The sequence below is a fragment of the Sitophilus oryzae genome, unplaced genomic scaffold (genome assembly GCF_002938485.1).
Source record: "Sitophilus oryzae breed Bouriz unplaced genomic scaffold, Soryzae_2.0 scaffold_910_pilon_pilon, whole genome shotgun sequence".
In the NCBI taxonomy this organism is placed as follows: Eukaryota; Metazoa; Arthropoda; class Insecta; order Coleoptera; family Curculionidae; genus Sitophilus; species Sitophilus oryzae.
Window position 1 is genome coordinate 1,116,877 of NW_022147540.1, and position 13,325 is coordinate 1,130,201.

Consider the following 13,325-nt stretch of genomic DNA (forward strand, 5'->3'; position numbering starts at 1 on the left):
ATTATACTGTATGATCGAATAAAAAAATGCGTCAAGTTGGCTTAGAAAGGAAGGGCTCGGTCGATGACATTTATCATATAATCTGACATATATAGAGTGACAACAACCTTCATTTCCTAGCCAACTCTGACGCCCTTTCTTTTCTATCGTACCTTTTTATGGTATAAAAGAAACAAACATATACCTTGTTAATAAAATACAATATCCTAAATATTAAAACAAAGTTATAGTCGCACTTGTATTATATTTTTCACTAAATACTTTTTTTTTCAAAAGTATATTAAAAAAATATAGAAAATATAAATCTTTATTATCTCGTAACATTGTAATTTTGCTGAAAGCTGTACTGTTTACATTCAGTCAATACTAGATATTCGGTATTCATTAAAACATCACTAATTTTACAAACGTATAATTGCTAAAAGAATAATAATTTTACTATGAATTTAAAATTGAAAAAAGAACTAAGTATCTACAGTTCATACCAAATAAACTTTTAGTCACGTGATTAAGCTTGACCGGTACAGCGTTGCCCACTTTAACATATTTTCTTTTAATCAAGTTATTTTAGAAAACAAAAATAAATTAATTATAAATATATAAACAGTTATTATTTACATCAACAAAACTCACCTTCTTAACAGCACTTAAGGTAAAATAAAGGGCCATTACTACTTCTTTCCCGTTCAAAATATTCTAATAAAGTTGCGATGATTTTTTATGGCTTTTAAGCTATCTTGTACACATCCCACTAAAATAGGTTCTAAAAAGAACAATGTTCGAGGTCTGCTAGTAACGATTTCCAAGCTTAAAGTATCAAAACACTATTTATTTAAACCAAAAACTCGTAACACAAAACTAAAGTGTCAAAACGAATGACAATGTCAAGAAATAAATAAATAAATGTGACAACTTGACATTTTTTATAGCAGTGCTACCACCTGAATCCCCAGCGGGAAATTTAAATTCCAGTTAGTCAGCACGGCGCCGAATATGTCCATGGTTGGCAACAATGAATTTAAAAATCGCGTCCTCGATTACGTAGCTAAAAGTTTAATTGGTATCAAATATATGTGGACTAGCCCCTAGCCTAGTATAATAGTTATTATCCACATGTAAAAAAATATTATAAATTAATTATTATTAATAATTTTGATTTAGATTGATCGAAACAAAGTCAATTATAAAAAATGTCTATATCTATGTGGCGGATTCATCTCTCCAAAAAAATTCTATATGGGTATTTCGCCACTGCAAAAATGTATTGCTCATGCATCTGTAGATGTTAGTAATGTATGGCAATCGCTTCTTTGATTTTAAAGAACATTTTACAGAAAGTTTGAAGCGATTTGGTTTAACCTTATTAAGTAATTGTTATCAGGTAGTAATTGTTAATATTGAAGTTTAACTTGATATAATATCATTTTAACAGAACGTCAACGGTTTTTGTAGACGTATCTGTATTAAAAAAAACTAAAGTGTTCTCGGATAGTTGCATTTAAATATTTTAAATAGTTTGTTTCTTTATTCTTTGTATTTTTTTTTGCTTCCAACGGCGGAAAGAGATAAACTTTCCAAAACGTTAAGCATCTTTTTCGTCCGTTAGGCAAATTTGTTCATGTGTAAGCCACTGCTGACAATTTAGTCTCCGTTAGATTAACGCAGCAGTAAAAAAAACAACGCTTTATTGTACAAAAAGCCAAAACAGCTTCATCGACGAAGCAAAACAAAAAAAGCACAAAAACAAATATACAAATAATAAAAAGAATGTCATACAATACAAATTAATTCAAAAAAAATTAGGTCATAAAATTACAAATAAAACATATATGGACTAGAGATGAGCAGAAAATCGCAAACTGCGATTTAATCGCAGCGATTGTAAATTCGCAATCGCAACCTGTGATTCATTTCCATAACAAACTGCGACTTGCGATTGAAACATATATCTGCCGATTTTGGATTTTTAGGCAACCAGTATTACACCAGTTGCGATTTGCAATCGCAGTGGGCACGCGAACGAAGAGCTGCGAACGAAAATCACAGCATTGCGATTTTCGTTTGCACCGGCGGTGCATCGACACGGCACTGAGAAGCCGAACGATGAGCTGGGAACGAAAATCGCAATATTGCGATTCTCGTACGCACCGGCTGGCGGCGGCGCGTCATCAACACGGCAGTGGGCAGGCTGCGATTTTCGTTCAGCTCGAAAATCGCAGCTCATCCCAACATTGCGATTGCGATTTTCGTTGGCACCGGCGGCGCGGCATCGGGAGTGGGCACGCCAACGAAGAGCAGCGATTGTGATTTTCGTTCGCAGCTCTCAACACATCGGCCTAGACTAGATCGCAAAATCACATTCGCAATCATGGCCCCGTAATTTTTATGAAGCGTTGGAAAATAGGCTTATATTGTTTATATACCGCATAATATATATGTATAATTTTTTAGTTTTAAATTTTGATAATAGTTTTAGATTTATAATATAATTATGGATTTAGAAGGTTAAAAAATTCTTGTTTTCGGTTATGACTAATTATAGTTACAGTTGCTCCCAGGTAATGATTCAGGTAAAATAATTCATTCAAGGACAGTTTTGGAATCAAATTATAAAAAATTATCTATTTTTATCCTTTATTTACTAGAAGATATAGAGCACGAAAAAGAAACAGCCCTTTCTCTTTATTATATTTTGTTATATGTATATTATATTATTATAAACATTTTTATAACAATCCATAATATAATATAATTTTCTGAACAATTGTGGATCGGCTGCTATGTTAATTTAAATACATCCTTTACAATCAGTTTTTTCATTTTAGAGAAATTTCAAATATAATAAAATGTGATATTGTCCTTTTATTTATCTAAAAGTTCGAAAGTTTGCACTTGCACTGGACGGGCCGTATCAAAGCCGTCGGCGTCGGCTTCTTTTGAGTTACATATAAAGAAAATGTTTTTAAAAAAAAAAAAGATAAAATAAACAGTTTTTTCTCGTTATCTGAATTAAGGTTGGCGGCAACCTTTTTTATAATAAATTTTCGTTAGTATACCTACAGACTGTCTAAAAGCACATTCGAATATTTTGAACATTTTATGTATTTTTTTCCCAGTTAAATTTATTCGGTCTATTCTTATCAAAAAGGAAACTAAGTTATTTGTGGTTTGGTTTGGTTTGATTTTTTTTTGGTAATTGATGAAAATTTTAAGTGCAATATGTGTGCAGAGCAAAAATATAATAAAAAACACTTTAAAAGGCATATGGCATCGAAACACCCAACAGTTTCTTTGTAAGATTTTATTAAAAAAAAGTATTCCCCTATTTATTCTGTTTTTTCTCAAAAATTTTGGGATTGAGCTTCCCAGTTTACAGCGTATCAATTTAAAAATATCAAAATCGCAATCGCAGGTTACAGTCGCAGCGATTTACAAATCACAATCGCAGTTTCAACTGCGATTGGAAAATCGCAGTTTTGCTCATCTCTAATATGGACGTTGCAGAACACAGGAGACTAGAACATTTTACAAAAGGAAAACTGTAAATGGATAAAATCACGTTATATATCATTAAATAGTTAGAGTTATAAAATATTAAATATTAAATACTAGCCCTTTAACCAGTGTGTGAGATGATCAAAATTTTAAAATTCAAAATTGTTCATGATTAAACAACAACAAAAAAGTCGTTTACTGGCTCTCTCGTAAGTATGATTTCAGAGCTTTGCGAAATGCGGGAAAGAATGAAAGTGACTTGATATTCGAAGGCAAATGATTGTACATTTTCCTGGCATTGTACAGTATTGAGCCCTTAACTAGTTCTGAGCTCGGGGTCCACATTCCTAAGTGGATAGTTGTGAGAAGGCCTTTCCGGAATAGAGAATATGTGCTTGCGGATTAAGCAAACGGATTCAAAAATGAATAAGGAAGGAAGAGTCAGTATTTTGAAATTTTTAAAGAAATTCTGGCAGTGACTCCTACTGTTTAGTCCCAATAAGTATCGAACTGCTCTCTTTTGAAGTTTGAAAATACGATCAAATTTTGTCGCGCAGCAAGTACCCCAGAATGGAAGGGCATAACGAAGATGCGACTCAAAAAGGGCATAATAGACCATTCTAGAGGTTGATGAGTTAAGTTCCTTAGAAACTGATCTTAGCGCAAAACAGGCAGAGCTTAGTTTCTTTGATAAGGCTTCGATGTGCAAGTCCCATTTTAACGAGTTGTCTACAACAAATCCTAAGAATCTCACAGAGTTCACGACGTCAATAGTGGTGTTATTAAGTACAAAAGGTTGTATAGTACTTTTATATGACAAAACTTTAGTTTTTGAAAGGTTGAGGCATAGGAGATTAGAATCGAACCAATATTTAATGGTGTGCCATAATAGTGCCGTAACATCTGGGCCGCTCCAAGTGAAACTAGTATCTAATCAGTGTTTACAAAAAATAACTATTTTATTTGGTAGTGGCGATTTTCTTGCAGTGGCGAAATACCCATATAGGATTTTATTATTTATTTTATGTCAACTTAAAACACCGAATGTCTACCATCAACCGAGCACTAATCAATGCTTACTAAGCACCTTAAACGCTTACTTCAACTCTAAATTCAATTCTCCCTTTACCTTCTTATACTTTCGTTTAAAATATCACTCTACATCTAAGGCCTTTTAAGAATAGGTACCAATAATTATTAATTAATTTATAATTAATATAATCGCTCGACAACGACGACGAATCGAATCAGGACCAATAAGTTTCTAAAAGTAAACGTCTACGCCGATTCGGACTTAATTCCTATCAAACTGGTGATGACGATGACGGCGACGAATGTGATGTGATGAGCGCGAACGCGACGAACGTTCTCAACAAATGTGAGCAATCCGGCAACAAGTCAAAAGAGGGTTTCTGCCTCTCTCAAGTCGGATCTGCTGGTTCCTCTTTGTCGCGGATCGCTTTCAAAAGGTGGCTGCGCAGTTCGGATTCGGAGCTGCGCCACAATTTCACCAGGTCGTCCTTGGACAGGCGGTCCAGCGGTGATTTACCTGGAAAATTCACCAACATTTATTACGAACCTTCCAAAATTGAACTGTCCAGATTTTGGCTCTCGTTTTAATTTTGCAGCAAAGTCTAAATAGTTTTTTAATGGTCTGCTTATGCTGAATACAGATTCCGAATTTGAAAATTTTAAATAAGCCAATTTTAACTAACTTAAGAAACAATACAAAATCAGGTAAATGTCAACATATCTTAAGTTGTCAACGTATACCATTGTCAAATGTAATTTGTTGTGCTATCTACACAACTACGTGATAATCATATGGTAATCACAAAAAAAATTCCGATGCACGTAATCAACTTTGAGTGAAAAGCGATGGCGACAGCGTTGCCAGATTGTGATGGATTTATGACATATTTATTCTATCATTTTTCAAAGAGTTTTACGTTTTATTTTTAATTTTATAACTAATATTTTAATGATTAATTGATTTATTTGTTTTATAGCTTATTTTACTTATTACATACTGGCAAAAACTAGTCCATTATGAAGATTATTGTAATAGTTCAGTCATTGGGGATCAAAAAAGGAGCCTGCTTGGAAAAAAGTCCGGAAGTTTTGAAACTTTGCAGGTTTATAGTAGTATAATCTGCTGGTCAATCAAATTTACTTTTCTGACTGCAGTCAAGGGTAATAAAGGACCCTTATTGCCGCCACGTTCTCGTTCAAAATAGTTCAAAAAAAACAGGAAAGCTACAAGCTCTTTGCTTCGACTGTTTTAATGCTTCGGCATATTTTCAACACACAAATTTCAAGAAATGCAATACAAAAACTCGAAAATTTAATTCTTAAAGGAACTGTTTGTGCTTAAAAGTGCAATTTAAAAAAAAATATGAAAATAGGCAAAAAAACGAGAATTACTCACAAAGATTCAACAACAACACGATATTATACAAAATAATGACTGACACTAGGATAATTGTAAAATAATAAAGGACAACATTGCTGAACGCGGCGCAATGTGACCAACATAGCGATAATAAAATTCGGTTTAAACCATAGGCCTAAAATAAAATATAGACTGAGCATCTCATTCATAAATAGCTGGAACATGCGGTCAGACAATGTCTTGTTATTGTTGTGTTATTGTTTTAGGTTATAACGAGTGCGACACGAGCGATAGATAGGTTGTCTCTGTCGTAACGGTCGTTCCCTGACGATTCTGCCGAGAAACACAACACTGTCTTTCGTTTCTCAAGTACACCTGAACTCTCCGTATCATAGCCGGGTATTTTTTTTATTTTAATGAAGCTATAATTAAATTAAAAATATATCTTATTTAAACTTTTTTATATTTTATTAAGATTTAGGACAGGTTTTTTAAATAAAAGTTTAGAAAAAACAATTTAGAGTCCAAAAAGGATAAAAATAATAAAATACACGTTATAGAAGAAATTTTATAATCGAAATTAGGTAATTTTTGAAATTAATAATAAATTATTAATTTTAGTCAAACATTTACAACCCCTAATATTAATCAAAACAGGATCTATTCCACAGATATAATAGAATCGGCGACAGGGAGAGAAAAAAAAATACGATTGTTGTAATTTTTTTCTGGTAAGTCATGTCTTACGTAAATTAGAGAAAACATAAATCTGTTCCATTAAAGCAAGGAAGGTGATAGGAAGTGGATAAAATGAAAACTACATTTATTTAACTCGGTACTGTCTTTATTATACCGGGTGCGTCCCAAAAGTGGCTCATCCCCATAATTTTTTTTATATTTTCAAATAAAAAAAACAGATTTAGTATGTTAGTATATGACATAAATTAGGATTGATTGACGCATTCAATTCTTTTTGGTCACTTCCTTGGATTTTACATTTTACTAAAATATTATCTAAATAAGCGCCTTTCTACAACAACGCCACTGACTCCCAATGGGTAAATTGAGAGTTGCCTACCGGTCGAAAGTCGTTTCAAGACTTAAATGGATTATTTAAGTCAAATTTCTTGTAAATTTGGCACTGGCGAACCATATTTTATAGTTCTTGAACAGAAAAAGTCAATAAAATAAACACTTTAGGACTACAAGCTAAGAAAATGCGTTAATACAGCCGGGGACGTAGCGGCAACAAAGCTTTACCGCACACGTGCGACGCGTACTAGAAGGTAATAAATGAATGAATAGGCTCCCTCGCCTCTAATCGGTGTTGTCATATTGTAAAGAACTTATCCTTTTTAAACAGTATCCGACTTATAATTTAGTAGTATAAGGACTATTTAATACATCTCTGGAATATTATAACCTACTTTATTAAACTGTAGTATTAATATCTCAATATATGTGTATAACAAGAAAAAAAATATTGATAATATTAAAGACGTGACAACATAGGCTGGATGAGGAAGGCTCGGTCGACTGTACCCAGAAGTAAACATGTGTACAAAAAAGATTGTTTGGCCGCGTTGAGATGTAAATAGTGTAGTCTATATTTTATTTTAAGTCTATGGTTTAAACTAATTTTTGGAGCTTTAATCTAAATAAAATATCTGTTACAATCATTTGCTCTTTAAAGTAAAATAAAGAGCTGCTCGGTATCTTAAGTTATACAACAAATTTATACATTTTTGCCAAAATTTCATTTAATTAGGTTTAGTGCCAATTATATGATTGATGACGTGCATCGGAAAATGTTTTGCTATTACCGTATTTACGACTTCGTTGTAAATTCAACAGAGAGACCAATATTTGGACAGTTCAAAATATGTATGCGAATTCCTATGTTTCCAACAATGATGCACCACCCGGTGGTATATCTGTAATTTTCAATTATGATATACTTAGGTTTACTGATAGACTCAAGCAAAACTAAAAGAAACTTAACATATGTATAATCAAAAGGATTGAAGCTCATGCATATTGTTAATATTACTACAGCTTCAAGGTTTGACAAAAAAGAGCCTAAAAAAATGTTTCCTAGAAGATTGGTTCAATAGGTCTGATAATATATTTGTAACAGAAAATATAAATTATATTCTAGTAATGGAAAATGGCTAAATGTCTGAACACTAGGTATTTATTTAAAAAAAAACGTTCAACTATTGAAAAAGGTATATATTTTAGTCATTAGAAAGAACTGTGGTTCATCTCAGACAGTTAGTGTATTAAACTATTAAAAAAAGTCAAGGGTAAAGATCTATATATAGGGGGATCAACTAATTTTACCATTATGTAGGCTCATATTTGTCCTCTTTGGCCACAGCTGAAAAATGCAAACGACTTTAGCTTTCTACTATAATAAATATAAAAAAGCAACAAAAAATATTTAATATAAATGATGGTTAAATTTCTTTAAATCATTAGTAACTTGTATACAAAAAATACCATTATCTGTTTATACTGATAAACACAAGTTTTATATTTTACTAATTTTTTCTTACTAAAACCCTTCGTGCTACTTAGTAGTAATCAAGATTAAACTTTGTGGTGGCTTCTGAAAAATGGAGTATGAATAAATATCATTGGTTGGATTGGCGATCTTGGCTAGTTTTCAAATTTAGTGTGAAAACTAGCCAAGTATTCATTTTAGCCGTAACATATACACTTAAGGACATCATTTAAATAGCGGTGATTATAATATAATCGGAAATGATAAAAAAGATTAATTTAAATGAGAAAATTAAAAATGTACCTGCTTTTGTATACAAGCAAGTTGAATTTAATGCCGAATAGGGGAACATCGTGTAACTTACCATCTGAGTTTCTAGGAGAACAATTGGGGGGAGGCGGTGCAGGAGGAAGCTCGTCTTCTGTCAAGTGTCTGGACCTTGACCTGGACCTCGATCTGGACCTGGACGACGTGGTCTCGCTGTCCAGTGACTTGGACTGCTCGTGGAGCTTCGTTCTTTTAGGCTCGTTCAGTTGGGGACTCTGAGTAGGCTCTCCAAGGCTTTGGTGTCTAAAAATTGTACCATTAATAAAGAAAGTGTAAAACAAAACAATATTTGATGTAAATTAACATAAAGTTCACATAACTTGTTAATTAGTTTAAAATTCCTGTTTGTTTAAAACACAGAACACTTTAAATTTTGTAACTCCATTATAAAATATGGTTAGATTAGAAGATATTTTTTGTAGTACAAATGGGCTCTTTCACTATATTTTGGAATTAGCATAATTGAATAAAACAATTAATTCTAGAATTTTCTGCTATCTCACTCTCGAAAAATTTGAAGTCGTTCTTAAGAAAATAAATAAAAACAAAAAAGCCCAGAATAAAAATCCGCACTTTATTTTTAATACGTCACACCTGGCATGTTGAAAAGCGGCAACACGGCCGCGGCCGGGCCACCATGCTGACCCATCACCACCTCCACCCAAGGCCATTCAACCTTTTCCAATATGGCGGAGATAGAAGTGCTTTATTTGGCGCGTATTTTAAAACCTGCTTTGTTTCCAAATATATCACAATAATTTACAGGGAGTCTAAAGTTCTCCACATAAGTATGGAGTTTTTTGTATTATTACTTTTATGAAAACATCAGTTAGTTACTTCTTATAAAAAGGTCTGCTTTCTCAGAAAATAAGTAGTGTTAAAATATTCAAACTTGAAAAAGCATATATATAGGGTGTTAAAAATCATCGGAAAAAGAAATAACCAGAAATATATGACAGAAAATAGCAATATTATTATAAACTAAATAGTCAATTGCAAACACTTACCTACCATAGTTTAGAATTTACTCAACGTTTGATAAATATGTACTATTAAGGACAGTATAGGAAGTTACTTGTCTTAGTAAAAGCCTTGGTAAATGCTCTTCGAATTATAAACTACGCTGGCTTGGGTCAAAAAATATGGAATATTTTTTCTATGTTTTGCAGCATTACACAAATGGAAATAAATTTAAGCTAAAATACGTGAGGATAAATTAAATATATATGTGTTTCAAGATTTTATATAGAAAAAAAAACTAAATACCTTTTTGGGGGTTCGTAAGTAAAACTTACGCTTAGCTTAGTTTTCTTTACTCTTTCTCTTTACATAGGGTATTGTCTTTGTGGTAAAGACGTCATTCCTTTTTTTGCATAGTTCTTCAATAAAATATATTTGATATTCTGAACAAGATGGATTTAATAATAAATTCTGACGTATGTGAGGGGCAATTGTGACCTAAATAAAGACTTACATCCAGGCCATTTATATTTTCAAATGTCAATGTTGTCAATAACTTTCTGTGATCTTTTTGATGTAAAAAGCTTGATTCTTCTTCCAATATTTTACTTATAGTGAGGTAAGTGTAAGCAGTAGCTATAACTATATCCTCACTAAGGTAACAGAGGCTTTGGCCTTTGGCCTTTTTGAGGCATATTTAATGCACTTCTTACCCGAGAACTACTAGTAGGAGTGAAATTATCTCTTTTAACAGCTGTCAACCATTTTTTACGAAGCTCGTCATTTTTGGGGAATATAAAAGCAGAAACCTTGGGACCCCCTCTATACCTTCTTTAATACCTATCTTTTGATTATTGTAAGTAATTATTATAAAGTACTATGCAGACTGGCGGCGAAGGCTTTTTACTTATTTAGGTGTAATATCTTGATAAATACTAGTTCTTACCTTAAAATAATTAATAATAGAGGAGTACGACAAGCACAAAAGTTTGAAGTTCTCTATGTGGAATGTCTGGTTTGGATTTTTATTACAGTGTTATTTTATCACAATTTTCTGATTAAACCATGCACTGAACACTAAGAACTAAACAAACGTGTTGCAGAAGCACACAAACTAGAGATAATTAATTATTTCTGGTATGCAATCGGAACGAGAAACCGCTACCGGTTTTTCAGGTTAAAGGTAAACAATTTAATAATGCGCTGCCTTCGCCGCCATATTTGCCTTGCCCATATCATCTTGATTGGCCTTGAGTTGAGGTGGTGCTGGTCAAATCAAATCGCAATGTTGCCAGTGGCGCACGAGCACGGTTCTGCAATGTGATTGGGTGTATTTTTCATACGTCATCAATTGGTGCTTTAAAATTATTTCAAATGAAAGCAATTTTGAGGGCCTATAAAAAAATTATTCAATGTCGCGGAACTATTTTTTGTTTTGTTTTTGTCCTTGAATTGGGTATTTTATTTTTTGTGAAAGAGCTCATTATACGGAAATATTTAGCAGTAAATAAGTTAAGAGTCTATTTCACTAGTCCGAAAAAGTAGCAAAATAAGCGTTCAGAATTTAACGTTTTATGTAAAATTGACTAGGTATTTTTACATAAATAAAGAAGGAAGTTAAAGATAAAGGATTATACTATATCCGTATTGCAGCGCATTTTTAGAGAACTTCTTTATTTTTACGATTTTGATGGTCAAAAGTAACAAAATATTTCTTATGTTTGGACTAAATTTTCTCGAAAATAAAGACATAATTTAAAATTCCGTTACAATACGGAAATAGATTGAAGTTTTGTGATTACAGTGATATATAATTTATATGGTTTTGTAACAAATTGCTCCCTATTTTATGGCAAATGCTGAAGCTCTGCAAACCTTAATCAAGCCTTAATCAAAGCACGTGTGTTTGGAATTTTGGGTGTGGCTTACAAAGACAGGATCGGGCTAAGCCTTAGGCAGATTTCTGAATTATAATATATAATTCCTTCGGCCACACACCCGCTTTACCCGACCTCTGAGAGCTGCCCGAACAGTACAGCGTAATAGACTCTTAAGAATATGATAGAAAAATAAATATTCAAGATTTAAATAATTTTACCTTGTTTTACTTCTAGTAGTTTTCGCTAAAGGTGGGTTCCTTTTGGTGGGCTTCTGTTCTATACTGTCTGTATCTTCCACTTGGATTCTTATTTGAGGGTTTGGACTGTGAGTTGTTTTATTTCCATCGCTGTTGGTTTTCTTAACTTTATTCTGTAGCTGTGACTGTAAAAAATGAAATATAGCAATTAAACTAGTGAAAAATATTTAGTTTAAATCTTTTGCCATCAGATGATGCCCAAGAGACTCTTGCTTTTGAGAATCTGGTATTGTGTGGTCTTGTTTTCGGTACCAAGCAAGATTTTTGCATTTATGTATCTTCAAATAAGGTATAGAATGTTCAGCCATCGTTCAACGTCACGTCGTATATTTTGTCGAACTTTATCAGTCACTTGTCAACCACATGAAAGAGAACGGTAACGTCATTACGGCATTTTGTAAATTACTGCATATTCTTTTTAGTAATTGCCATTGTCATTTGATTTGGGGTTATAATTTGATTTATGGACATCGATTAATGTCAAAATTAAAATTTGATTGTTACTGTAAAACAAAATTCAATTTTTTTTTATTATAAGGAAACGCCAGAACAATAGCCACACTCCTAAAACTCAAAAACATAATACCACCAAATATGAAGAAACTAATATATCATGCATTATATTCATCAAAGAATATAATATGTAATTATACGTAATTAATACGTGGAGTAATACAACAGAAAAAAGCTTAAATCAAGAAGACAACAAAATAAATTAATAAAAACAAATATTTTTTTAAAAAAACTAACAAAAAAATATACACTTACGAAACTGAAAGAAAATCAGACATCAGAACAGCCAAGAGAACTCAAAAAAACCTTCACAAAAACTAACAACAGAAATGGCCACAATATATAATATGTTAGCAAAAGAATTAACACAATTAAATTATAAAAAGTTTAAGAAAAAATTAAAAAAAAAAATGATATTTGAGAAGAGCGTATAAACGTAGACGACATAGACCGATTTATATAAAAAAAGAACAATGCCTTCGATACCATCTGCCCAGGGAAAGTCATAAAAGTCTTCAAACTGTTGCAAACGAAGAAGAACGCAACCAACAACTGCCACGAAGATAGAGCTTAATAATATTATTGAATTGTATATTTTTAAACAGTTGTTAATTGTTTTAGATAATAAATATTATATATTAAAAAAAATGCCTTAAAGATTTAACCAAAAAGTTCTCATTGCTAAGCTTATAAATTATTTTTCTCGCGAAAGACGCTGGTAGAACACTCTTGGGTCCGTGGACGCCGTATATGAAGTAAGTACAATGCAAAGGTGTAGTATTAGTTTTGTAATTTTCTATGTAAAATATAGTTTTTGCTATTGCTATATTTACCAATGACACCGAAATAAATTTATTTAGAGATCATTGATATTTTTACTATAAACTGACTAAATATTTTTGAATATTATTTTTATTTTTTTATTCTTTGACATTGTAAACATTTATAAATGTTTATTTTAACAATAAGACTGACAATATTATTTATATAATGTT

General features: G+C 32.1%; 1 protein-coding gene across 1 annotated transcript in view; it reads right to left on the reverse strand.

Moving 5' to 3' along the window:
• Positions 1–4,854: 4,854 nt before the first annotated feature.
• LOC115890746 overlaps positions 4,855–13,325 on the reverse strand; it is a 125,544-nt gene continuing 117,073 nt past the window's right edge. The window contains 3 exon segments of the mRNA XM_030911069.1: positions 4,855–5,044; positions 8,758–8,963; positions 11,779–11,942. Of these exon segments, the coding sequence (XP_030766929.1) occupies positions 4,917–5,044; positions 8,758–8,963; positions 11,779–11,942 (498 nt within the window). The 3' untranslated portion in view covers positions 4,855–4,916.